This window comes from Protomyctophum bolini (assembly GCF_963924005.1).
Source record: "Protomyctophum bolini genome assembly, chromosome: 14".
NCBI classification, from domain to species: domain Eukaryota; kingdom Metazoa; phylum Chordata; class Actinopteri; order Myctophiformes; family Myctophidae; genus Protomyctophum; species Protomyctophum bolini.
This window is the reverse complement of record NC_137875.1, coordinates 40582034-40609192: the sequence shown is the minus strand read 5'-3', so window position 1 is coordinate 40609192 and position 27159 is coordinate 40582034. Positions and strand designations below refer to the sequence as shown.

Here is a 27159-nt window from a genome sequence, read left to right as displayed (position 1 = left end):
ATCACTTTTTCATGCCGGATTTAATGGAATTGGTCCCGTTTTCCACAACATTTCGGGGGGCTGGGGACAGGAAGTGGGCGTTTACACCCACTTCCTGACGTCGTAGAGAGATAAGACCACCACCGTTGGAATCGGGGGGAAAAAGTAAGTGGGAATACATGCCCCTTGATTGGAAAAAATCACAGGAAATATGTCCTTTTTGGATGCAAAGGTGACATTTTTACAAACTTTAGCGCCCTTTTTCACCACTTTCCCAAGGTCAGACAGTCTCGTCGTTGATATATTCGGATTCAGCGGGAAAAAGTGAGTCCAGAGAGGTATCTGTCGGATTAAAAAAAAAAATGCACAACACTCCCTGTAGTTTGACGGTTAGCGCCACCTTTAGGCCCTTTCCAAAAGTCCTTTTGTTTCAAACAAGACATACTTTTGTTCAGAAGGTGAAGCTGAATCTGGGGAACCTGCTCCCGTCGCTCAAAGACACTCCTAAGGTCTAGGGTCAAGGTGTGACCTTGACAGGCTTCAAATGCGGCCTCCCAGCTTTACACCGGTGTGTGTGTGTGTGTGTGTGTGTGTGTGTGTGTGTGTGTGTGTGTGTGTGTGTGTGTGTGTGTGTGTGTGTGCGTGTGTGTGGGAGTGTGTGTGTGTGTGTGTGTGGGAGTGTGTGTGTGTGCATGCGTGCGTGCGTGCGTGAGTGTGCCATCATCAAATTCATAGAGTAGTGTGGTCACTGGTGTTTCTCAACCTTGTCAGGGCGTGACCCCATCCAAATTAATCACTTTTGAACTGGGGACCCTGACAAGAACATGGGATGCATTCCCTTTTGCTTGACTCCCGGTTCCACAGGAATAGGCCTATTTATATAGTGAAATAACCATCCATCATTTCCCATTTTTGTCTTGATCAGTGTTTGAACATGAAGTTTTATAGTAGGCTATTCTTCAATAGTATGCATTGCAATTATTTGAAAACCGTGTATTCATATTTGATGGTGTGCATGGTAAATAATTGGATGGCCAAAACACATTTATGTTTTATGTTTTACTTTTGGCTGTCTGCTAATCACAAGGTCATAAAATATCTCATATTGCTTTCTCTAGGCCCCCCCTCCCCCCTCTCTGTGTCTGTAACTGTAAAGAACCCAAACACGTTTTCTACTGAACTTTTCTATATTCTGGGTGAACAGACATTGTTATTATGATCTTATTGTGAAACAAGTCGTTTTCCTTTGAGCCAAATGCTTTTATTTTGAAGGGAGTTTTGTGGGACATAGCTGTCGTGTATTGGTTACTGAAGTCACATGACCAGGAAGCAGGTGACGACAGGTAACAGAAATGTATAGGGACACCAAAGGTGATGTAACAGAATGTTATTATTGAGACTGGCAAGTTGGCTCTGCAGAGTTCCGCGTGTCTTTGCCTGTTTAGAGATGAGGTCTTCCACATTCACAAAGCAGCTGAGGACCTGTTTGTTAACATCAGAGGGTAGGCGCGCGTGCACACTCGCACACACACACACACACACACACACACACACACACACACACACACACAGACACACAGACACACACACACACACATACACACACACACACACACACACACACACACACACACACGTGTGCGTAGGAAGCATCTACACACACATTTATGCCTGATTTATAATGTACATTTGGTGACTTGATGTGTACAAGCTACATTATGAATGTTGAGCATTTGTGATTTTTATGTCAAAACTCTTTTGCCGATTTAGGAATTTTTTACACACTCATAACATATTCAATGTCTCTATATTGTCACTGTTCTGCTTAACATCCTCAATTACACAATTGTTTGTCTTTATTAGTATAATAATAATAATTTATTGGAATCTTTAACACCTTCATGCCATGAGTTTAGGGTTTTCTTTTGTTTTCAACTTAAAATGTATTAATTTTTCATGAACAAGAATAGACAAAGACATACAGAAAGCAATAAGACAAACAATTGGACATTACAGTATGTGTTGCCATCTCAGGAAATAAAAGTAGTAGACAAATGCTATAATTGCAGGAGTTCACACACAGACAGGATAATAATAAAATGGAAACAATTTGTGAGCGAGCGCGCACGCACGCACGCACGCACGCACGCACGCACGCACGCACGCACGCACACACACACACACACACACACACTGGGTTCAGGGTTTTCAATCAGTGCCTCTCTTCAATGTGTGTGTTTCAGATACAACAAACGCATCAACGACATAAGAGAATGCAAGGAACAAGCACTGTCTCATGCGTACGTATCCTAATCTCTCTTTGCCCTCCATCTCTTAATCTGCCTCTATCTGTCTATCTATCCATCCATACATCCTTCTCTCTTGTCTTTGTCTCTTCTCGCCTTTCCCTCTTTCTCAACCTGCTATCCTTTTATCTTGCATGCTTTTGCACTTGTTTAACCACTTTCTCTAATTGGCCACTCATTCCTCCATCCATTAGTCTTTTAGTCCTGCATCCCTTCACTTTTTAATCACTTAAACCTTATGCTTTTACGCCCCCTGATGTTTTCACGCTACACTAATAATATCTGTGTGTTCACCCCAGAAAAGGGATGGAAGAAAAAATGCTATTGAGAAACATTCCACTTATTGGCTGTCTGGGCCAGTTTCTTTGGCCAATGTCAATGGGCTGACATTACTGACCCTACCAAAATCCATTTAAGGTTTTAGTATAAAACAAAAAAAATATATAGTATGACCAGTTATTGAACTAGTAAAGGTAAAATATTTAATTCCTCCCCTGCTCAACCACCTGCCTTCTCTCCTCTTCTGTCAGTGGTACTCTCATCTTACCATGTTGTCCCGAAGGTGATAGAATATATAATTGAATGATGTGTCATTGGGCATCATCTATGTGTTTGATGTGCAGAGGCTCCATGCACAGAGAGAGACGCAAGTTTCTCCGCTCTGCTCTGAAGGAGTTGGCTACCGTCCTTGCTGACCAGCCTGGACTCCTGGGCCCAAAGGTAATATATAATGTCAACTTAACCCATTCTTGGGGTGGGAACCCCTTTTGGTGTTTTTAACTAAGCATTATGTTATGCTTTAGCTATTGAAAAATAGCAGATCTACAAGCTCATAGCGTGCCACCGAGTGGCGCACTACGAGCTTGTAGGTCTGCTATTTTCTTATTTTTATGATCAGTACAAGCAACAACAGCAGAGTACGTATTCATGGACAGACAAGATAGATAAGAAAAAATTGAAAATAGTTTACATTATTTAGACGACCAAACGCAGCATCATCAACCGTATCATAATGTGTATTAATACAATAAACAATCAAGAGGGCATTGCCTGACCATGGATCACACCAAGGGACCTGCAACATGACTGAGGAACACGTCCCACTTCAGATCATATTTTAGGTCTGCTATTTTTGAAAAATCGTAAGGCACAAATCTTTGAATATATATTCTTTCAGAGCGAACGTTTTTTATTTATTCCGACGTCAGGCCTGGGTTAAAGAGTCGTGCTGCAATATTTGTATATTCTATGTTATGGAGTTCCTGTGGAGAGCCAGAAGTACAGGACCACAACGTTAGTACTGCGAATAATAATAATGGTGATTCCTGATCTGGTACTGGTACCCAGTTTATACAAGCTCAAAATCTGGGCATTTGAAATCACGCAATGCTTTAGCGCTTTGTCCCTTACTCCAAGTTGTGCATTGTGGGATTGGGATAATGCCTTTTCAATCGGGGCCAGAATACGTTATCACACAGTTTATTAAGGGAATACATTATGTTCTGATAACTAGTGTGACTCTGTCTTCTTATAAACCTAATGATTTAAGTTGAACTTTTCTACTTTCTATTTAACACCTGCATGAGTTGGCCCTATAATGTTCTGATGAAGATAATGATACCAAAGTAGTGTGTTTTTTCTTTGTACAGTAGGTGTTCAAAAAGAGACCTTTCTCTCTTTTACTCTGTGTTCTCCACCTGCAGGCGCTGTTTGTGTTCATGGCATTATCGTTTGCCCGTGATGAAATCATCTGGCTCCTTCGTCACGCCGACAACATCCAGAAGAAAAGTACAGATGACTTCATAGACAAGTAAGCAAACACACACACACACGCACAATAATACACACACACTGATACATGATCGCACACAGTAATGTGTGTTTGGTTGCTATGTATATAATGGAATGTACATCGCTAGGCACGACAGAATTGTTGACCTATTAGCTAAGTTCATATGTTTCATCATCTGCCAAAATGTATAAGCACTCGTATGTTTTAACTGCCATGTTCATGTAGCCAGACTCAAATCACACTGTCGTGTGGTATTTGAGTCTATGATGATTTCAGATGTCACAGCTAATACACCAGATATTGTTGGTGTTGATGACAGTAGAGAAGTGACCATTTTGGAAGTGGCATGTACATTTGACCACAGTCTGGAAGAGGCATTCCTTACCAAGGTGCTTAAGTACCAGCGTCTTAAAGATGCTATTATACAGCTTGGCTACAAATGTAAACTACTTGTGTTCATATTTGGAAGCCTTGGTAATGTCCATAAATCAGTCGTGAGGTGCCTGCAGATTGCAGGCATGCCCAAGCTGAGAGCTGATCAGGCATCGGCAAAATTCTGTTCAGTGTCTGCAATAATTGGCAGTCGCCATATATGGAGAAGGCGATGCCCGTGATCTGTATCCTGAAGCACTTGTTGTAGAGTTTTCCAAGTTTGCGCATCCACTATTGTTTGTGTTCAAGAATTTCTTGTTAAGTGTGTGTGTGTGTGTGTGTGTGTGTGTGTGTGTGTGTGTGTGTGTGTGTGTGTGTGTGTGTGTGTTACAGACACATAGCAGAGTTGATCTTCTACATGGAGGAGCTGAGGGCCCATGTGAGGAGGTATGGTCCAGTCATGCAGAGGTACTACGTTCAGTATCTATCTGGTTTCGATGCTGTGGTGCTCAACGAACTGGTGCAGGTACACACACACACACACACACACACACACACACACACACACACACACACACACACACACACACACACACACACACACACACAAGCATTGAAAATGTCAGTGGGACAATCTTAATTAACGGGGGGAAGGGGGTTACTGAAACTACCCCTACCACCCATGGTTTCATATTCCTAATATTTATTTGTATGACAATGATGAATAATGGCTAAAGGGCATCGATAACATTAATCACCGTAAGAATGGAACTTGTTTTTTCTATGCTAGAACCTCTCTGTGTGTCCAGAAGATGAATCAATCATCATGTCTTCCTTCGTCAACACGATGACCTCTCTCAGCGTCAAACAAGGTAAACATAAACTACTGTACTGTAAATCATGGTTTGAGGTAATCATGTATGATCATTTAACCCTGAGAGTGTACAATTGCAACAGGTCATTATTTCTTTATACAGTCTTTCAGTTCAATTAACCCATTTAGGCCTGAGGTCGAAATTAAAAAAAAAGTCTTCAAAATCCTGACGGCTTTCTGAAATGTTTCTGTTTCAGTTGTGCTCAATATTTCATGTCAAGGAAAGGACCCCAATATGAAAATATGTTGTTCCAGGGACCCCAACACAGAAGCAAAGAATTGAGTTAAAATGTTCACTCTGTAACAATATATATTCAAAGATGTGAGGCACATTTTCACCATTTAAAAGAAATAGCAGACCTACAAGCTCGTAGAGCGCCACTCGGCGTGAGCTTGTAGATCTTGTATAACATAAAAAGGGTTCCCGCGCAAAATGGGTTAATACTGGAATGTACTGTGTTTATATTATGCCAAAAACTGTTTCATGGTTTCTCTCTCTCAAAAAAATCTAAAAGGAAAAGAAAAACCTGGTACAACAGAATAACATTCATAAGCCAAACGCCAGCAGACAGTAAACATCAAAGATTAAATGCTTATGTCCATGTCAGCTCAGTGTTGTGGAATATAATTATTGAAGGATGATGTGATGTGTGTGAATATTGTTTTAAAAATAACATCAAACACAGTGTTGTGGTAATTTTGCACATGCTTGTTCCTTATAGTGGAGGATGGAGATGTGTTTGACTTCAGAGGCATGAGACTGGACTGGTTCAGATTGCAGGTACACACACACACACACACACACACACACACACACACACACACACACACACACACACACACACACACACACACACACACACACACACACACACACACAGTTGAACTTGATAACAACTACATGTTATTCAGGAACAAATTGTATCGAACGAATTTGCTATATTTTCAAGATGTCTCTGGGCAAGCTGGATATTATGCGTTTATATTGTCAAACATATTTTGTGTAAATGTGTCCTTTTTTTCAATTCATGATCATGTCAATCAGAGATCAGCGGATGAGCTTTTTTGTCACCCGAATCCGAGTGTGCATATTTATAATCCGCCTGTTATCCCACCGCATAAATGACTTAATCCAATTTATATATCCGCAACCACCCGAAATCCGCTGCAGGGATATAGCCAATCTACAAGTTCAAGGAAAAATACTACTAACGCACGCACGCCGAGATTTGGTGCCTTTAAAAAAAAAACTATATTATAATTTAATTCCGTTTTAAAAGTTATAAAACCTATAGATGGATGCCATTCATTTATTTCCAGCATTATTTCACCCGCGGTTTATCCGATATTAATTAATAATATATTCTTTTGACCCAAACTGACTAACTAACCGGCTAAATCCGCCATCCGCTGGTGTCTAATGTCAATACAATACAATACACAATGGTGCTATAGTCTTCCGTTTGTCGTTCTCTTGTTTCTGATTCCTCAGACTTATTGCCACTTTCTTTGCATTTCGGTTCATCCCTACTTCCTGTTTTCCTTTTCCTCATTCCCTCTTCGTTTCCATCCAACCTGCCTTTCTTTCCCTGTTCATTTGGTTCGTTCCCTTCTATTCCATCTTTCTGTTCTTTATTCCCTCCCACCATGTCTCCTCTAGGCGTATACCAGTGTTTCTAAGGCCAGTCTGGGTATAGCAGACCACAGGGAGCTGGGGAAGATGATGAACACCATCATCTTTCACACCAAGATGGTGGACTCACTGGTGGAGATGCTAGTGGAGACCTCTGACCTCTCCATATTCTGGTGAGAGACACACACACACACACACACACACACACACACACACACACACACACACACACACACACACACTAGAACATTATTATTCAATAAGAATTGTAAATCCTTAACCCATTTTGACCTGAGATCAGATTCTAAAAATGTCTTCTACATCCTGACAGTTTTCTGAAAAAGCTATGTTTCTATGTCAGTCGTTCTTCGATTTTTCAAAAAATAGCAGACCTTCAAGCTCAAAGCGCGCCACTCGGTGGCGCGCTTTGAGCTTGTTTTTTTTTTAGCTTGTCTTTTCAATAGCTAAAGCATAACATAATGCTAACACCAAAATGTTGAAATTCTTGTCATTTAAAACGAAATGTGAAAGGTTTGTTTTCAATGTACTGTGTGTGTATTTCTGTTATTGTAGAGCCAGGGGTTAAACGGGTCACAATAATAACCTGACTTCACAGCCTTGTGTGTTCTCGTACAGACAGCAAAGTGTTTGAAACGTATACTTTGTTGTTGTCTTCTTTCAGTCTGGACAAGTTGCACACAGCCCTGTCTGAGCTGTGTTTCTCCATCAACTACGTTCCCAACATGGTGGTGTGGGAACACACCTTCACACCGCGAGAATACCTCACCTCACATCTAGAGATCAGATTTACCAAGTAAATACATGTACACACTGCAAATACTCACATGTGTTTGATTGCTCAATGTTACACTGCGACCTCTAAAGCCTGCTGTAAATGATCCCCAAAATAAATATTGCTGTTGTCCTCAAATGTTGATGCATGTATCATGTATGTAGATAATGAATTATGATTTGTCATCAGTGGATACAAATTACATTATGTATGTATTTATTTATATTTATCTTAACGTTATTGTCTAGCGAAATGTTCTAATTTAGCTACAGTTGTCAAAACACGTGCAAACATAAAGTAAACCTTTGTCTGTGTTCATCTTGTTACCTTTTATTCACATGGAAAGCTAAACTGTTTCATGTGTATGTGTCAGGTCTATTGTGGGGATGACCATGTACAACCAGGCTACTCAGGAGATAGCCAAGCCCAGCGAGCTACTGACCAGCGTCAGGGCCTACATGACCGTCTTACAGTCCATAGAGAACTATGTCACTATTGACATTACCCGCGTGTTCAACAACGTGCTGCTGCAGCAGACCCAGCACCTAGACAGCCATGGAGAACCCACCATCACCAGCCTTTACACCAACTGGTAAGATGACCGAGACCGGGTGGCGCCCGCTGGCCTAGTGGTGGCCTGACGGCGTGTTGCGTGTTTGAGTACCGTATCATGAACTTCATGGCAACCTTTGCTGCATGTTGTCTACATGTTGTCTCTGTAAGACAGCCCTCCCCTATACACCGGGAGGAGCAGTGCACCATTTCTTACATTATTTATTTAAAGACCTTTTAAGCGTCGTACGAAGCCAACTCTTGTCGTGACAAATCATGACAACAAACACAATTCTTCGGGCCAAACAAAGAATTAGAAAATAGAAAAAAACACATTTTTTGTTGTTTTTCTTCTTTGTAATTATTTGTTTGGTCCAAAATATTGTGTGTGTTGGCATGATTTGTCACGACAAGAGTTGGCTTCGTACGACGCTGAAAAGGTCTTTAAAAAAATTAATTTAAGAAATGCCTATGGGAAAAATGCATTGGGATTCATTTCCTGGGCCACTCGTTGTTCTGAAAGGGGGAGGGACTGCGACGCTCTATAGGGGTGGCTTTCAGGACTATTCTTTAGATTAGGGTCTGAGAGGTTAAATCTCATCAAATGGTGGCCAGTGGCTCAAATGCCAAATAAATAATGGGCCTTGAAATGAAAAGGGTTGAAAACCACTGTCATGAACCCATCACTGGCTGTGTTGTTAGGGTTAGGAGCAACACTACGTCAACCGTACGTCCCACAAACGCTAATATGGTATCCGTTTCGCATTCGGGTTCTTGGAAACGCCCCCCAGCCACTGCGTTAGTTTGACTGAGGTTAGGTTTAGGTATAGTTTTACTGAGGTTAGGGTTAGGTATAGTTTTACTGAGGTTAGGGTTAGGTTTAGGTATATTTTTTACTGAGGTTAGGGTTAGGTATAGTTTTACTGAGGTTAGGGTTAGGTTTAGGTATATTTTTACTGAGGTTAGGGTTAGGGTTAGGTTTAGGTATATTTTTACTGAGGTTAGAGTTAGGTTTAGGTATAGTTTTACTGAGGTTAGGGTTAGGGTTAGGTTTAGGTATAGTTTTACTGAGGTTAGGGTTAGGTTTAGGTATAGTTTTACTGAGTTTAGGGTTAGGTTTAGGTATAGTTTTACTGAGGTTAGGGTTAGGGTTAGGTTTAGGTATAGTTTTACTGAGGTTAAGGTTAGGGTTAGGTTTAGGTATAGTTTTACTGAGGTTAGGGTTATGTTTAGGTATAGTTTTACTGAGGTTAGGGTTAGGTTTAGGTATAGTTTTACTGAGGTTAGGGTTAGGGTTATGTTTAGGTATAGTTTTACTGAGGTTAGGGTTAGGGTTAGGTTTAGGTATAGTTTTACTGAGGTTAGGGTTAGGTTTAGGTATAGTTTTACTGAAGTTAGGGTTAGGTTTAGGTATAGTTTTACTGAGGTTAAGGTTAGGGTTAGGGTTAGGTTTAGGTATAGTTTTACTGAGGTTAAGGTTAGGGTTAGGTTTAGGTATAGTTTTACTGAGGTTAGGGTTAGGGTTAGGTTTAGGCATAGTTTTACTGAGGTTAGGGTTAGGTATAGTTTTACTGAGGTTAGGGTTAGGGTTATGTTTAGGTATAGTTTTACTGAGGTTAGGGTTAGGTTTAGGTATAGTTTTACTGAGGTTAGGGTTAGGTTTAGGTATAGTTTTACTGAGGTTAGGTTTAGGTATAGTTTTACTGAGGTTAAGGTTAGGGTTAGGGTTAGGTTTAGGTATAGTTTTACTGAGGTTAAGGTTAGGGTTAGGTTTAGGTATAGTTTTACTGAGGTTAGGGTTAGGGTTAGGTTTAGGCATAGTTTTACTGAGGTTAGGGTTAGGTATAGTTTTACTGAGGTTAAGGTTAGGGTTAGGTTTAGGTATAGTTTTACTGAGGTTAAGGTTAGGGTTAGGTTTAGGTGTAGGCTGTCAATCACAGCGACTGGCCAGTCACAGCGCACCATTTACTCAAATGCGAAACGGGAACCATATCAGCCCCACAAACAGTTGCTCTTTAAACCTTTGCATGCGTTGTCTTCGGATCAAAAAGACTGCCCGCCAGCATGTTTATTGTTTACCATCAAAAGAATAAAAATAAATAGTCATCATGTTCTTTTGTAAATGAACTCCCTCCTTGATCATGCTATGGCTTCACGCAAAAGCATTAACCCATTTAGACCTGAGTTAAAAAACATTCACTTTGAAAGAATATATATACAAAGATTTGCGCCGCATTCTTATGATTTTTCAAAAGCAGCAGACTGTGACTGTGTGAAAGCACACCTAGGCATGACTGATGTACAGTACTACATCGGTCAGTGCGTGCGTGCGTGCGTGCACATGTGTGCATTGGCGAAGGTGCGTGCATTGGCGGAGGTGCGTGTGTGTGCGTATTGCCAGTTCCACCCACAATCTGTCTCTCACTTCCAAGTCACAGCATCACTCGTACAATGTACGTGTGTGTGTGTGTGTGTGTGTGTGTGTTTAAAAGTATACTTTTGGGAAGTGTGGAGAGGTTCGACAGCCCTTGACACACGGACACACACACACACACAGACACACGCACGGACACACACACAGACACACACACACAGCTGTGTCTCCATCCATCCAAAACCATGACACTGCCAGAGTGAACATGTTGAAAGATTGTATCAGAGAGAGAGAGAGAGAGAGAGACATGCATTTAGCAAAATAATACTCAGTTGTTCTTAACCCATTCTGAACGGGAACCCATTTTGGTGTTAGCATCATGTCATGCTTTAGCTATTGAAAAATAGCAGACCTACAAGCTCATAGCGCGCCACCGAGTGGCGCGCTACGAGCTTGTAGATCTGCTATTTTTGAAAAATCGAAGAACGACTGACATTTTTAGAATCTGATCTCAGGTCAGAATGGGTTCATCAGACCAGTGTGTGTCCTAGTGGAAACCTCGTATGAATCTGATCTCAGGTCAGAATGGGTTAAAAAGACGCTAACGTGTGTTTTGCAATGACACAGGGCTACACCAGGATCAACGCCTTCAACTGGTCCAAGATTCGAAAGCTGAGCTTCAAGCGCAAGAAGTTCCTCATCAAGCTGAGATCAGACCCCACTGTAAGTCTTCTGTTCTTATGACGGGTTGGGGGGGGGGAGGGACTTGGCGAAAAAGGAAAGGTTCTATTTAATTGTCTTCCTCCTGTCTGTCTGTGTGTGTGTGTGTGTCTCGCAGCAAAGTTCTCACCACGGCACGTTGGAGTTCAACATGGCGAGCAGAGACTGCTGCAAGGTGTTCTGGAAGATCTGCGTGGAGTACCACGCCTTCTTCAGGCTGTTCGAGGAGCCCAAACCCAAACCCAAGCCGGTTCTGTTCACCCGGGGGTCCTCCTTCCGCTTCAGGTAAAAAAAGGAAATCACATTCGTGTCCCAGACTGTTGGCTCAACCGTCTTGACACCTATAGGCCAACCAAGCCAGCCGGACGGACGGCGTGCCGCGGGTTCGACTCCCCCGAGCCTGGCGGCTTAGGGTTAGGGTTACATACATTGCTAATAATACATTGCTTGTATTATTAGAGGCCTCGAGCCCTGCATGTCCAGAACGCATTTTTTAATGCTGCCCTCGATGCGCAGTTGCCATAAGAATTTCCCAAATTCGGAATCATCCAAATCCTCTAAAATATAAAATAGATCCTCCATAGGCTCCATTATTGGTTAAGATGTTGGAGTAAAGATTCAGGATCTGAAAAGAAGTCAGAAGAAAATGTTAGATTAAATTCCTCAGACCATATTTATTATAGGCCTTATAATATTTTAATAACCACTTGAACCGTATAGGGAGGGGTGGGGGGGTTTGTGAGCTTGTAGATCTGCTATAAGTGCTATTTTGAGTGGAGAGGTTTGGTGTAAAGGGGGAAAGAACACACAGAGCCATGGGTCAAGTTTACAAGGGTGTCTAAATGCATGTGAATCAGACATATAGGACAAACCAAAAACATTCACTTACACAACACTGATGATAGTGTTGTTGAATATGTATGGCTAGCTATACAAAATCTATGAAAAGGTGGACGGGTGGGAAATTTGGTATATATAGTCTTTTTTATTGGCCTAAAATATTGTCTATATACATTCATGAATCCACTTGCCCGGCTGTCGGTATTGAGCAATTTATTTTATAGGGGTTTCTTGTGACTCTCACAAGAAACCAGACTCAGGTGTGGTCCAATAATCTCACTGACGATCCAACTCCACCCTGCCAATCAGCCCTAGCAGGCCATGCAGGGAGAGGGTCATCACACCATAATATCCAGTACACCACTATAAAAATTGCTCAATACTGCAGAACAGAATCAAGTAGGCTATAGTAAACTCTAAAAAAAGAAACAGCCCCGTGAAGGTTATCAAAACGTGGCATGGGCTGAAGCTTAAACACTGATTAGATATAGAAGAAAGTTACATTACAGTCACACTGAGCTGTAGCACCTGCCAAGAAGAGGAGCGCATTCCAGCTAATAAATTAATTAATAATCGGACATAACTGTACAGAGGCCAAAAATACCTGCAGGGGGGGGACAGGCATGGGCCTGGACACCTCTTGTTTCATCCGCTCAAGAATATCCATCCTGTTTGGGTAGCCTAAAATAAGCTACTAGCTCACTGGCACACCGTGACAAAGCTAGAGAACCGAATCCAAACATTTCTAAACCGTTTCTATTAACCCATTCTGACCGGGCACCCATTTTGGTGTTAGCATCATGTTATGCTTTACCTATTGAAAAATAGCAGATCTACAAGCTCATATCGCGCCACCGAGTGGCGCGATACGAGCTTGTAGGTCTGCTATTTTTGAAAAATTCGAAGAACGACTGACATTTTTCGAATCTGATCTCAGGTCAGAATGGGTTCATCAGACCAGTGTGTGTCCAGTGGAAACCTCGTATGAATCTGATCTCAGGTCAGAATGGGTTAAAGGACATGTTTTTTTTTCAATTCAATTCAATTCAAACTTTATTCAAGACACTCACAGGGGGGTCCATATAGGGCAGAACACATAAAACATAAAAACACAAAAGTAAACAAACTATAAATAAAATAAACAAAGTATAAACAAACAGGGGGGACTTATCTCTGTACATACAGGCTAGAACGCCAGTGGCTCCACAGCTTGAAATACAACATGTGTATTTCATTTCAGAAGCTGATTATTCGTGGTCTATAGAAACGGATGTTCACGATATAAAAAACCCATACTGACAGCAGTGCGCTATTTCATCAACCGCGGATTCATTATCTGGAAGTCAAGATTGCTTTCCCGTGAACTCTATGTCTAACGAAACGAAGCTCTGGGCTTGCTCCTCGTCATCGTTCATAAAGTAACTCATCGACATGAAGTACCTCGGCTAAGCGGGAGTGCTTGTGGACATTCTCTCCCTTGTGAACGGTGGGCTGCAGCTGTTGCAACACGCCTCTGCTGCTGGTTAGGGCGCGGGTCAGACGAGCAAACTTCCCCCAACCTGAGGATACAAAACATATCAGGAACAATGTGTCAACCATAGACTGTAAAAAATATGGACAAAGCGTTCCCCGGGTCTAACATGAACGTAAAATGAAGCCTGAAATCCCTTGCACTGTAAGTCGCCATCTTTCAAGATCCGTTTGAGCCCAGTTTGGCCATTGGCTGGCCCAGACAACGAGGCGGGACTTCCCCCCTTCTTCTTCGTTGGTTTTTATTTTGACTCGAGTGGGTGGGGGATGAACTGTAACGGTAGCCACGCCCCTCAGAACATGCGCGACTTTATGGTCATTTCTTTTATAAATGGGGCCATCATTTTCCAAAAATAATATTATGACATTAGAAATGAGACTTTAAACTAGTGACTGGAAGCGAAAAGTATTCATGACCATGTTTATTAAGGTAATACAGTCTAGGTGAAGTTGGGCCCAAATACATGGACTTCTATGGGGCTATGGTTTTTTTTGAGCCCAATGATAGCGCCACAACAGGCCATTATATGAACTTTCATTTCCTTAGTGGCTTCAAAAAATCTGTCTGACTGACCCCTGGTGTCAACTCATAAAGTGATAATTTCTTCAGATCAGGTAAATATAAAAATGTGCATTAATATATTATAAACATATACTGCATACCTCAACTTTACATTCAGTTCGCAAAGTTGTGTGCATGTTAATATACAACATTCATATTTTAGATTAAGCAATTATTAATTAAACCACTACTCTTTCTTACGTATGATGTTTGGCTTCGGTTGCTATTCCCCAAAAGATCATTGGAAGCACATTTGCATTGGATGGGAGTGGCCTACGGCCTACCTTTAAACTACTTGGGCTAAAATTGGCCTTACAGACATTGTAATAAAATAATAGTTACTGTAGAGATCTATGACTATGAAACAGACTATATGGCTGTGTGTATAAAACGGCTTCTCATGTTATCATGCTATGTGAATTAGTAGATAGTTTAAATACATTGTACTGTATCTAGCAATTCAATTGGTTTCTTTTTTGCATGTACTGTATACAGACAAGGGGGAAGTACCATACTGTAGTATTGGGAAGCATGGGTAAGGGTTTGAACTTTGAACAAATCTGGCAAGAGCTCAGGTAAAGGAGCTTAAAGCTGCACTATGTAACCTTCCTTTCATTCGCAATGCTGACATTTTTGCCATTGAGCTAATAGAGCCTGCAGCCTGCTTGCTCAGGGGGTGAATTGAATCTTGAACAATCTGATCTTGTGTCTACACTCTACAGTAGGTGAGACATGACCTTTTTGACACAATCTAAATGTCTCAATAGACCAAATATAACCACCCCAATTCTATAAGTTATATTGTATCAATAACAAATCCTACCAGTACAGACTGGACAAAATGAAAATGTATTCATAAAAAAAGTGATGCGTTTAACTACAGCATATGAGACCCAGATGGGCTAACTCTACATGGAACCGTATATGACAATGTCAGCTGGCACAAGATGCTTCACGTTTGGGTTACTCGTCGTGTGGGCTTCAAAGTGGTTCTACGAGCGCATTGAGGCGTGCCTCAACTAGGTCATTTGATGCGACGCCCAAGTGGACCCTAATTGGGCTTGCCCATGTGGGTTTTAATTAGATTCTACCAAGGCCCTATAGGTCAGACCGAACCGGCTCAATTCTGTGGGGTTGACATGGCGTAGTAGGTAGACTGGAGATGACGTCAGGTTACACGTTTATTTTTGTTTTGTTACGCCGATTGGCTGTAGGGGTTGTTTGTCAACACTGTAGTCCCGTAACCAGAGTCAGACTCCATTTGCATGTATGGAAATGCAATTTCTATGACGTGGCCAAAAAAAAGGCCTTTTGACGAATGAGTGTATGAGGCTGTGAGCTTCAGTTCCTGAGTTCCCGAGGGATCCTCACGGCTCTCTACCATATTGCCGAATTTCGTGAAAAACGACGAAAGCACAGAACTGCCAAAACTGCTAAAACTGGCGGAATTTTCCCCCGATAACAAAGAGCGCAAAACAGCGTCCAGGCACCATGGCTGGCAATCCAGTCTGGAAGTGCGCTGCGGGGGTTCGACTCCCGATCCCGACGGCCTTCACTGCATGTCACCCCCATCTCTCTCTCCCCATTTCCTGTCAGCCTATACTGTCTATCCCTCCATAAATAAATAATAATATAGCTGCAAGCAACGATACAATGGGACCAAGCAATGACCAAAAAAAAATCACACCCGTGTGAACTGAGCGCTGCAGGCTGCTCAGCAACACCACTGGCTGGCTGCAGTTACAGTGCTCAGTGTGAATGGGCCCTTTTAGGCTGCTGCAGCTGTTCGTACGACAGACAGAACACACATAGACAAACCCGTACCTCGACACGAACACGGAGAATACACACATTTATCGATAGACCAAGTGTAGCGATGGATCTATTTTCTTCTTAACATTGTTAAATACAACGCACATGTACTTGACCCCCCCCCCCCCCGGCTGGTTCACCTGAGTGAGGGGTATGATGTTGTGAGACCCGAAATCCCGATGACCTTAGGATACATCACTGAGGATAACGTCCCAGGTGCATCCATGCAATGTATTTTTAGTTTTAGTTGTTCTATTTATAGTGACTCGTAAGAATATAGACAATATAGTCTGGTGACCACCGGAGAGACGGGTGACAGCCGGAATGTTAGACACCCGGGTGAGCAGTTTGGGTTGGCGCCCCAGGCTGTGTCTTATTCCGTGAGGAGGGAAGCCCAACAAACCCACAGCGAAGGCCTTTAGGAGGGGCCATTCAAGCCACAAGCGGAGCCTGCAGCAGCACCACCATTGTGGCTCGAGAATCCACCACTCCTGAATGACGTGCCTGGTGGCGCTGGGAGACTGGTGCAACGCACAGGGGCTGGGCCTGGTGAGAGCAGGAATGGACCTGGTGGGGCTCCGGACAGGAGTCCACCCACAGAGCCTAGTCCGTCCACGCACCAGTTCCTCTCACTCCTAGTCCCGGAGCATCGGATTGTGTGGCCCTGTCTTTCCCTAATGGGACTGATCGAGGGTAGCTACTGAGACGTAAGTCGGGACTTGATCACCCCCGGGCTGGGTCACCTGAGTGAGGGGTATGGATGTTGGAGAGACCCGAAACCCCGATGACCTCGGGATACATCACTGAGGATAACGTCCCAGGTGCATCCATGCGGTGTATTTTAGTTCTAGCATTGATACAATCGTTTATTTACATTTCCATATACTTCGACGCAGTTACTAGATCGTTATACACCCCCTAGTTGGTGCTGTAGCATATTGTCTCACAATGTGAGATGTAACTCTAAAACACATCTGACGGGAGATATGGAAACCAGACGGGAGATTAACCCATTCTGAACGGGAACCCATTTTGGTGTTAGCATCATGTTATGCTTTAGCTATTGAAAAATAGCAGATCTACAAGCTCATAGCGCGCCACCGAGTGGCGCGCTACGAGCTTGTAGGTCTGCTATTTTTGAAAAATCGAAGAATCTGATCTCAGGTCAGAATGGGTTAATCAGACCAGTGTGTGTCCAGTGGAAACCTCGTATGAATCTGATCTCAGGTCAGAATGGATTAATTGACTGATGCCAACCTTTGGTGGAGTCGTCCTCGATGGGCTGTTTGAAGGCTGTGATGTCACTGAACTGGCAAAGAAACAGAACAACCTTCTCCTGTTCATTGCGAATGGGAGCAATTTTGACAAAGAACCAAACGGGTGTCCCTGAAACAAAAGGGGGAGAAAAAGACGATTGATGCTCATTTAATCAGACAATGGTATTAAATAAAAATCCATATTGTACAGCATAAGTATAATGTTGAAATTGTACTAGTCTTTGAGAACCTTGAGAAACATTTCTAGTAACACCTGCTGGTACCCACTGAGCATTTTTGTAGTCGTCTAGATGGCAAAGAATTCGTCTTAAAAACTGGGGTAAAAATAGTCTAAAAATGAACGTTTTTTAGCAGTCTAGGCTTAGATTAGACTAATCTAATAGAACAATATATATAATATATATAATATATATATATATATATATATAGACGTTGAAACGATGTTGTTTCAACATCTAATCTAAGCCTAGACTGCTAAAAATAACTTTCATTTTTAGACTATTTTTACCCCATTTTTTAGACGCTCATTTAGACGTCTAAAAGCCGAAAATTGCTCAGTGGGTAGAAAAAGGTATGCAAGTGGATATAAATACATGGTCTGATTCTCAACCAATTAGTACTTCTGCCGAGCTAGAAATGTTACGGGCTGCCTTTGAACTCTGCTGTGCATTACAGAGGCCAGGAATACATTTTGCATAAGAGATTAAGAGGAAAACAACATTTATCTCTCCACTTGACGAAGCTATACACTTACTGTTTTTCTTGTACATTAGTATTTCAAATGAATTCATCTCGTAGTTCTCAAACGTTAGTCGCACTTTCTCACTTGTGTCCTTGTCTGTGAGCTCCCCATACATGAAGCTGGAAAGCACAAAGGGGGAAATATCATTTTAAATATTTCATATCCATTTGGCATGATGAGAAAAGCAGACATTCAGGCACCTTTGCGCCGCATTGCAACTCTTAAATGTGTGAATTATCTTTGTAACAGAAGACAGATTTTCTGAGGGTGAAATATGTTTATATTTTTTGTTGTTTGTTTTAGTATTGATACATATTATATTATATTTCCATTGCAAAAATGATTCGATACGATTATTTGTATTACATACATTTAGCATACATTTTCACATTTCCCTTAAGTGCATCTTAACCCATTCTGAACGGGAACCCATTTTGGTGTTAGCATCATGTTATGCTTTAGCTATTGAAAAATAGCAGATCTACAAGCTCATAGCGCGCCACCGAGTGGCGCGCTACGAGCTTGTAGGTCTGCTATTTTTGAAAAATCGAAGAACGACTGACATTTTTTAGAATCTGATCTCAGGTCAGAATGGGTTAATCAGACCAGTGTGTGTCCAGTGGAAACCTCGTATGAATCTGATCTCAGGTCAGAATGGGTTAAACACAAATATTGGTATGTAATACATGCCCATCTCCTCTACAACTAAATATGACAAGTCTGTGTTATTCACTGCATAGTATACTTTTAACTTGACTGTGAACAATCTCCGTGTGCAAATCTCCACTGTCAAATTAGACTATTATGGAATTCCATTGAGTAAAATTTGATTAATGATGGTTGAAATAAATCATGACGGCATACTTTTTTCCCCCTTCTGAACGCCTTAATTGGCTTTATGCAAAAGAACCTCACAAAAACGAATGAATGCTGCACCATGTCCTAGCTTGATCTAAATATAACTGGAGTAATATGAAATGCAAAGGGAAGGGTAATATTAATTAGACTATCTGAGGGCTGTACCACTTTTTTTTGAGGTTTGGGTTGTGTAGTTACTTTGCCATGATGCAACTCCAAATGTGGACAAGAAATAAAAAATAACTGCTCCAGTGATTAGAAATTGATAATTCAAAATATGCTCCTCATTGACTTACATTGATGTAAAACAGCTCTCAAAGTCACTCTTTTAGTACGTAAACAAACAATGTTGATTCAGACAATATAGAGTATCACCAAAAGTCATGTGGTTTTATTTTTTCATAAAAATGTTATCTTCCTGTTGATTTGTCCATTTTATTGGGAAGAAAACCCGGACTGGATCTGTGGATCCGGATCCAGACCTTCAAATAGTAAAATTAACAGGAATCTAACATTTTTATGAATATATTGTCTGAATCAACTTTGTTTGCGTTTTTTTTACGTACTAAAAGAGTGACTTTGAGAGCTGTTTTAGCTACAATGTAAGTCAATGAGGAGCATATTTTGAATTATCAATTTCTAATCACTGGAGCAGTAATTTCTTTCTTGTCCACATGGAGTTGCATCATGGCAAAGTAACTACACAACCCAAACCTCAAAAAAGTGGTCTTACCCTTTAACTTAAAACCTGGAGGCGTGATCAATGCCATTTGGCTATTCTGAGTGGCCAAAGAGCATTGACCACACCTCCAGGTCTTAAGTTAAGTAATAAGACCTGGTACTTAAGACACGCAAAATACAGACCAGAGTCTTAAAAGACAGAAGTGGTTGATCCAAAATCATTGACAAAGCCTTGCTATCAACATTCAGTAACACATGGTCACAGCATTGCTTTCAACTATAGATAAAAGTGTGACTGTGAGGCTAGAATAGACACATCAATTTAGCAACTCAGTGGCCTTGTAGTTATTGCCCTGAGACTTCGAGGTCAGGGGTTCAATTCCCGGCCGAGTCATACCAAAGACTATAGAAATGGTTCCAATGCCTCCCTGCTTGACACTCAGCATCAAGGGTTGGATTGGGGGTAAATCCTGCAACATCATGCAGTCCTGGGGAAGTAGTTTTACATCAAGCTGCCTCACGCCATGAAACAAGAGATAGGCTCCTGGCCTATGGGACACATTGGTCTGGAATCGTTGGTTCCCAAAGCCACTTACTTATTGCTCTATAAAAGGTTTTTGTAAAGCGGTAAGCCACACCTACAATAATATTCTTCTTAGACTGATGCAGTGGCATAGAAGCTAGGTGTATATAGGAACAAACTGAACATTGTCGGTGTCACTAGCTCAGACTGCTTACGCTAAGTTAAGGACACCGTTTTTGAGTGGTGCTAGCCACTCCTATACGCAGCTACGTGTGTCCCTGTGTCTGAGCACAAACAGCAGAAACACCTCGCTAATACCACTAGATGGTATTAGCGTTGAGCAGCGTCACTCACACACACACACACACACACACACACACGCACACGCACACGCACACGCACACGCGCGCGCACACACACACACACACACACACACACACACAGAGGCCAGGGAGGAGGCCTTGTACATTACAGTACAGTACTAAAGCACGAGTACAGTCCAGCACCACTCACTTCAGACTGGTCTGATTTATTTTTCTGGTTGTCAAAGGTGCCCAGGTGAGCGTACTACCCACATCACTTCTTTTGATGTCAGGGTGGGAAAATGCAACTGTTGCGCACCAACAATAGCTGGAAAATGACCTGCGTCAGCTCACCCGATGCTTGTCGCAAATTCAAATAAACATGAAACAAACATAATGCACCAGTCAGATAAGTACAGTACGGTTCGAGTGGTTAATGGCTGTGAGCCGACAACTCAATTAGTGTTGCACAGCACACATTTCGTGTGCACACAGCCCAGTGTTGCACAGCACACATTTCTCACATATATCCTACTCTGTTGCACCAGGTGACTCTCGAGGCCCTAATTACCCCGGCTTACCAACAAACCACACCTCAATGCCAAAGTTGTTACCCCTGCAATATTAAAGTCATATTGCGTAATAGTTCGGACAGTTTAATAGTTCCACCGCCAAAACAAACGCTGTAGGGTCCTCGCGTCAAGGACATTTTGGAACGCAACAACATTGTCAGAAGTGTGTACTGTATTAAGTTGAATGAAATAAATAAATAAATACATTGCCCTTATGCATTGCCGGTGCCTGCGTCATGTTGGTGTGAGTATTGGGGGGCAAACTCATGACTAAAAGTACGGTATAGAGAGGTTTAGTTGAAAACGTTACACAGTATATGACTTTATATTTATGCTGAAATATCTCCTCGCCTACCTGCATGTGCTGCTTTTCTGCATGACTTCAGCCCTGTGGTACCCCGACAACTTGCAGAAACCATCATTGCTGTAGACAATGGGCCAGTCCACTATCTGTGCATTTCCAAGGACAAAGTTGGTGTCTGTTTAAAATTAAATGGGAAAGAAAAGGCTGAATACTTGAAGGTGTTACGTAAAAACTGTCAGCAATAACATAACATTTGACAAAACATTAAGCTACAAGTATTGCATCAACATGGAAAGACCAATGCCAAATGCATTTGATCTCAAACAAAACAAATAATCTGGGCTAAATGCAGTGGAATAACAGTTATTCAGGAAATGACTACACTTACAGTAGTATGCTGTAATAATATGTGTCTTTAGAAATAATCTCTGTCCTCAGTGAACATTACCATGAACCTCGCAAATGTGATGTTATTGTATGATAATGTATATGATTGAGGAGAAGTTCTGAATGCCACATATCGTAGCACATGTTGACTCAAATTGAATTCCAATTACATTTAGCTGAATAATGAATTTGAAAGATGACATATGGTACAACTCATAAACAAATGGGGGGAAAAAGACATTCAACGTGAATACTAGCCTGGCTAATAAGCCAGACTATAATATCACACAACACTGTCGCCTCCGGCTGATTCGGTCTGGCTGATGATGAATACACCTTGCATGAACGGCATAGTCCCTATACTCCAGAACACACAAATAACTCTAATAAACACCAAACAGTAAACACAGGCTATAATTCAGCATTTTGCATAGAATGTATTATATACACCACACGGACTATATCAATTCAGTCATGATGAGACATCACCCAAGTGCCTCAGATGAAAAAGGGGGACACGTAATCACGTTTGGGGAAATGCAAAAGAATCTAATCCTCTAAAAAATCTTGAAAGAAATTGACTGCTGATCCTCGCACAGCTATATATACTGTATCTTGGGGTGATGTCAAAATATTGACACATTTTGATGGTCCTGAAAAGAAACGTATTTTTTATTAGCCATGCCCAGGCAGCCAAAAAAAAGGTGTATTCTATGTCATTGGAAATCAGAGACCCCTCTTCTCACTAAAACAGCGACAGCCGGCTTCCCACCCACGAACATGGCCAATGATTGTGTCTGTTGGAGCACCCAACCAGCCAGGGGCACCTACAGTATGAGAAACCAAACCCTAGTCATCACTATGGTGGGCTGGTGGTACTTTACCCTTGCAATCACCCAGACACTGTGTGTGAAATCCCTTTTTAAGGTCTCTGACATTGAAAGTGACTAATTAGCTGTATACTGGTTTGTCTAAATTATTCAAACGTGACATAGCATCCCATGTTTACCAGTTTTAAATTGAACATGAATGTATGCTCTTTCGTAGATTTTAAAGCATTTTTACAGATACATTGATTCTCGTCTTAACATGGTATTTGTATAGCCTATTTAGAAGGATATGAAGATATAAGTCAACATGTATAGCAACTGAAATAATGTAAAATATTATGGTATACCATTATGATATATGATATACCGCTACGTAAATGTTCCTTATTGTTACTCAAGCTCATTCTAGTGTCATAGATTAATGTTTTCTTGGACCTAAGAATGGTTCACCTCAAATATGATCAAACATCCTGCAGTGCAAACTGGTGGTTTTATTGAGATGATTTACCCATTGTGCACTTTCACTGCTTCTACTAATGTCACCATTATGTGACTAAAAATAATAACACAAACGTAAACATGATCATATACTGAGTACAATACAGACTGCATAATATCTCACTGACAGTTATGTGTGTAAGGTTTTAGAGCTATACGGCCACACAGATTGTTCAGCTGTCCATTTACATTTCAGATGAATATTTCCACTTTCCACTGAAACAGACAAACTATGGATGTGAAAATAAAATGTGAATATATTTGTAAAAAAATAAAATGAATAATAACTTTTGCACTTTGAAGACACGTTATTGATGCAAAGATTCAATGACCACCTCACAGGGAAAGAAACAAAGGTGGAAGAAAGTGAAAATAAATTGAAAACTATGCAATTGCCATAAGACACACATTTCCAAGACAGGTATGGACACGCACGCACGCACGCACGCACGCACGCACGCACGCACGCACGCACATGATCTAAACTGGTCAACATCTCTATGATCACGTCACAACAAAACACATTGACCTGACAATTAAGCACATCAGTCTATTGACACAGAATGACAGAGAATGATAGTTCCATGCCAATGTGTTATTTTACAATGGTCATGTGCATGTTATTGTCGGTAAACATGGATAAGTTATTTTGGCAGTATAGCCCTGTGAATGTTCATTTAGTATATTGTGTGGCAACACACAGTTATGGTCTAACATATCAAACAAATGTGTGCCTTGTAAATTAACAGCATTTGGTATAGAACATGTTGTGATGTACACTACAAAGAGAGGAATAATAGAGAGGGGAAACATAGGCAACACTAGAAACTATATGTATTATAATACCTGTCTGTCTATTTGACAGTGTCCAAACTGAAACATTTAAAAAGAAAAAAAAAATAGGTTAATAAATAACAGAGAAAAACATCATCGTTCGCTTAATAAAGGATGTGAAGTGACCACCAAGATGGTGATATTATAATACTCGTGTTACAATATGCTGCTATGACATGAACTGGTGCAAGTGCGTTCTTCTGGCCAAGACAGGCAGCAGAACAAATTTTGGTTTCAGACGTAAAACAAACACAATCATAAAATATCAAGAAAGATCCTCAGCATTAGTCATCAACATCAAACAGGCAATATGAATCAAAACAACTACAGCATTACTATATACATGCATCCAGTAGTGAGACCAGCTCCTGGAGATGCAGGTCATTTTGCATCTGATTCCAAGCACAGTGATCAGCATACTTAACCCATTCTGACCCGAGATCAGATTCTAAAAAAAATGTCTTCTACATCCTGACAGTTTTCTGAAAAAGCCATGTTTCTATGTCAGTCGTTCTTCGATTTTTCAAAAAATAGCAGACCTACAAGCTCGTAGCGCGCCACTCGGTGGCACGCGATGAGCTTGTAGATCTGCCAACATGGCAGATCATCAAACCTGAGCATAAGACCAATGGCAAGTATAAGGGCTTTATTCTGTAATACATTTCAGGGCTCAATGGTAGACAGTAGGCAGCAGCAATTTGCCAATTTGCCCTTTGGCCTCAACAAGGACTTCAGTTGTTTTGCATCAGTTGCTGAATGTGAGGCTTAAATGAGGGAATTGTCAATTACAATTCCTATTTATAATAGTGGGCAGATACAGATTAAAGGGATATTTTAACCCACCTCTCTCTCTCTCTCTCTCTCTCTCATTAGCAGGCAACAGTGCAGCACTATCCCTCTCTCTGTTTCTGGCACAACAGCGGCCCTACTGGTACGCAGTCATATACTGGTGCTCATTAACCAACACATACGCACATAGGTGAACACAGGCATAGGTGAACACGGACATTGCTGTTCCTTTGAGTCGTTGCACCACTCAAAAATATATTTAAAAAAAAGAAAAGGAAAAAGGAAAAATCACTCAAGAACATTCTAATGTGTGAGGGAGCCGTGATTTTTCCATTACTGTTTTCATTCATTTTTTCTTTCTTTTTTTAATCTAAAAAAGCCTCCAGCTGACCAGGCGGAGGCAGTATAATAACCATAATTACTGCATGTTTTTTTTTTTTAGGGGACACGGGGAGAACATGCAAACTCCACACAGAAAAGGCCCTTTCGCCAACCCACCGCCTCTGGATATGGGCGCTGATGAAGCGGAGGAGAGAAGCAAGTTGTACCTGACAAGAGCCTGGTTTGGAGTATACACAGAGCAATATATCACAGTATTATCAGCATAACATTAGTGTTGGATTTTTTATTTTTTTATTGAGACTGATTACATAATGGACAGAAGTGGTCCCAGGACCAATCCCTGGGGCACTATTACTGTATTGTGGAGAAGCAATCTAACTTTATTTATATTGCGTGTATGTTTATATTTGGTCCTTAAACGCCATCACTGCCATTCCATTCATGTTCAAAAGGTGTGGAAAAACACAGTGAGAACTTGTGAAACTGGGTAGGCATTGGTCATTTATCCTTTCAGTCAAATTACTGTACTATTATGATACTGGGATTTTGTGTCTGGAGTCTGGACTCTGGAAAAATCTATAATTTCAACATATTAAAGGCAAATTTGATCTTGAAGAGGGATGTTAATGGCACTGCATGTACTGCCGTCCATCTTGATTCAATGATTCTATGGTCTGTAACATTTTAATGACTGATTTCTCTTTTAACCCATTTACAGCTAGAATATTGGTGGCCAACTATTTCCAGTGTATTTACAGGAATAGCCTTGATCAGTCCCTGCACTGACAGAGCGCATGGTGGCATGGGTGTGCTTCACATTTTGTGAGACATTTACCTGCCATTGTTTTCTAGTGCGACTTAAAATGAGCGAGCTAGTTTGCGTGTTCACTGTTCAGTCTGTCTATAGCTCAAGCACACTTTGACAGGACAAGTAGTTGATACTTGGATACACATTGGCTGTTGATGGTATAAGATTGAGACAATTTTGGGTTAAAAACTCGAGCTAACATGAGAGTTTGTAAAGCAAGAGACCTTATTTACACATCAGAAACGAGAACTATTCTAGGCTCATGTCCCTACGGGTCTGTATAAGAGGATGGCTTCTCTTTACATCACAGCAATATAGAGAACCTCAGGGGAAATAACCAAATTGACATGTAATTTAAGTTATTCCTTTTATCTGAGGAAAGCTAAATAATGACTTGCAAATATAGAACACATTTATCAAAAAGCGAGACATGGATGTAATCATGTAACAATCTATTCCATCATGAATGGAGCTCTTCCAGGCAGATCTACATTAACATTACTAATTTGAGGGTGAAATAAATGAGTATACATTTACTAATAATCTAGACTTTTTTATATTATATTATATTATTATATTTTGTTCCACACTGAACTGCTTGCCAAAGCTTGGTTTCCCTGACCAACTCAGGGGGGACAACGAGAATGAAATAAAACTAAATTATTTATTTCCCACCCACCCAATATGAAAGTAATGTAATATAAATCTACACGGGGGACAACTCATTTGTACTATATTATACTTTTCAGCTCCAACTGCATCGTTAGTAACATATCATTATGCACATTGTCTTATACTGGACGCAAGGACAGTGAAAATGACCCAACAGGTTTCTTAACTGGGTGCCATTTTTTTGGGGGAACAAGTTGTGTCATAATAATTGAGATACAACAGGGACACTCTTACTCCATCACTCACACCACTCTCCTGTCCTTCCTTTCCTGCTGTGAGACTGAAATGTAAACAGCAGGAAAGGAAAGACTGTAGACAGGAAAGTGGTGTGAGTGAGTGATGGAGTTAAGAGTGCTCCTGTTGTATCTCTATCAGGATTATATGATGACACAACTTGTTCCCAAAAACATTCTCCATTCCATATGTAATAATATGGAAATTACATAAAATAATATTACTAACGTTAGTCTTTAAAACTTCATAATTACAAACTCAAAATCTTGTCATTTCAATTTGTTTTTTAAATGATTTTTAGATAAAAACACTTTATGATATTCTCGACCATGAATGTGAATATGCAAAAATGATTTCAAGTATTCTC

At 41.0% G+C, this 27159-nt stretch overlaps 1 protein-coding gene across 1 annotated transcript; it reads left to right on the top strand.

Moving 5' to 3' along the window:
- Window positions 1-1297: 1297 nt before the first annotated feature.
- On the top strand, window positions 1298-25800 carry LOC308328887 (nck-associated protein 1-like; the record flags this gene model as incomplete). Its single annotated transcript, XM_080782999.1, has 12 exons — window positions 1298-1312; window positions 1399-1481; window positions 2223-2279; window positions 2909-3005; window positions 3989-4095; window positions 4843-4975; window positions 5240-5321; window positions 6046-6104; window positions 11303-11398; window positions 11514-11680; window positions 25179-25298; window positions 25797-25800. 12 exons carry the CDS (start codon window positions 1298-1300, stop codon window positions 25798-25800), a joined length of 1020 nt encoding a protein of 339 aa, XP_080639125.1.
- Between the last annotated feature and the right edge of the window lie 1359 nt (window positions 25801-27159).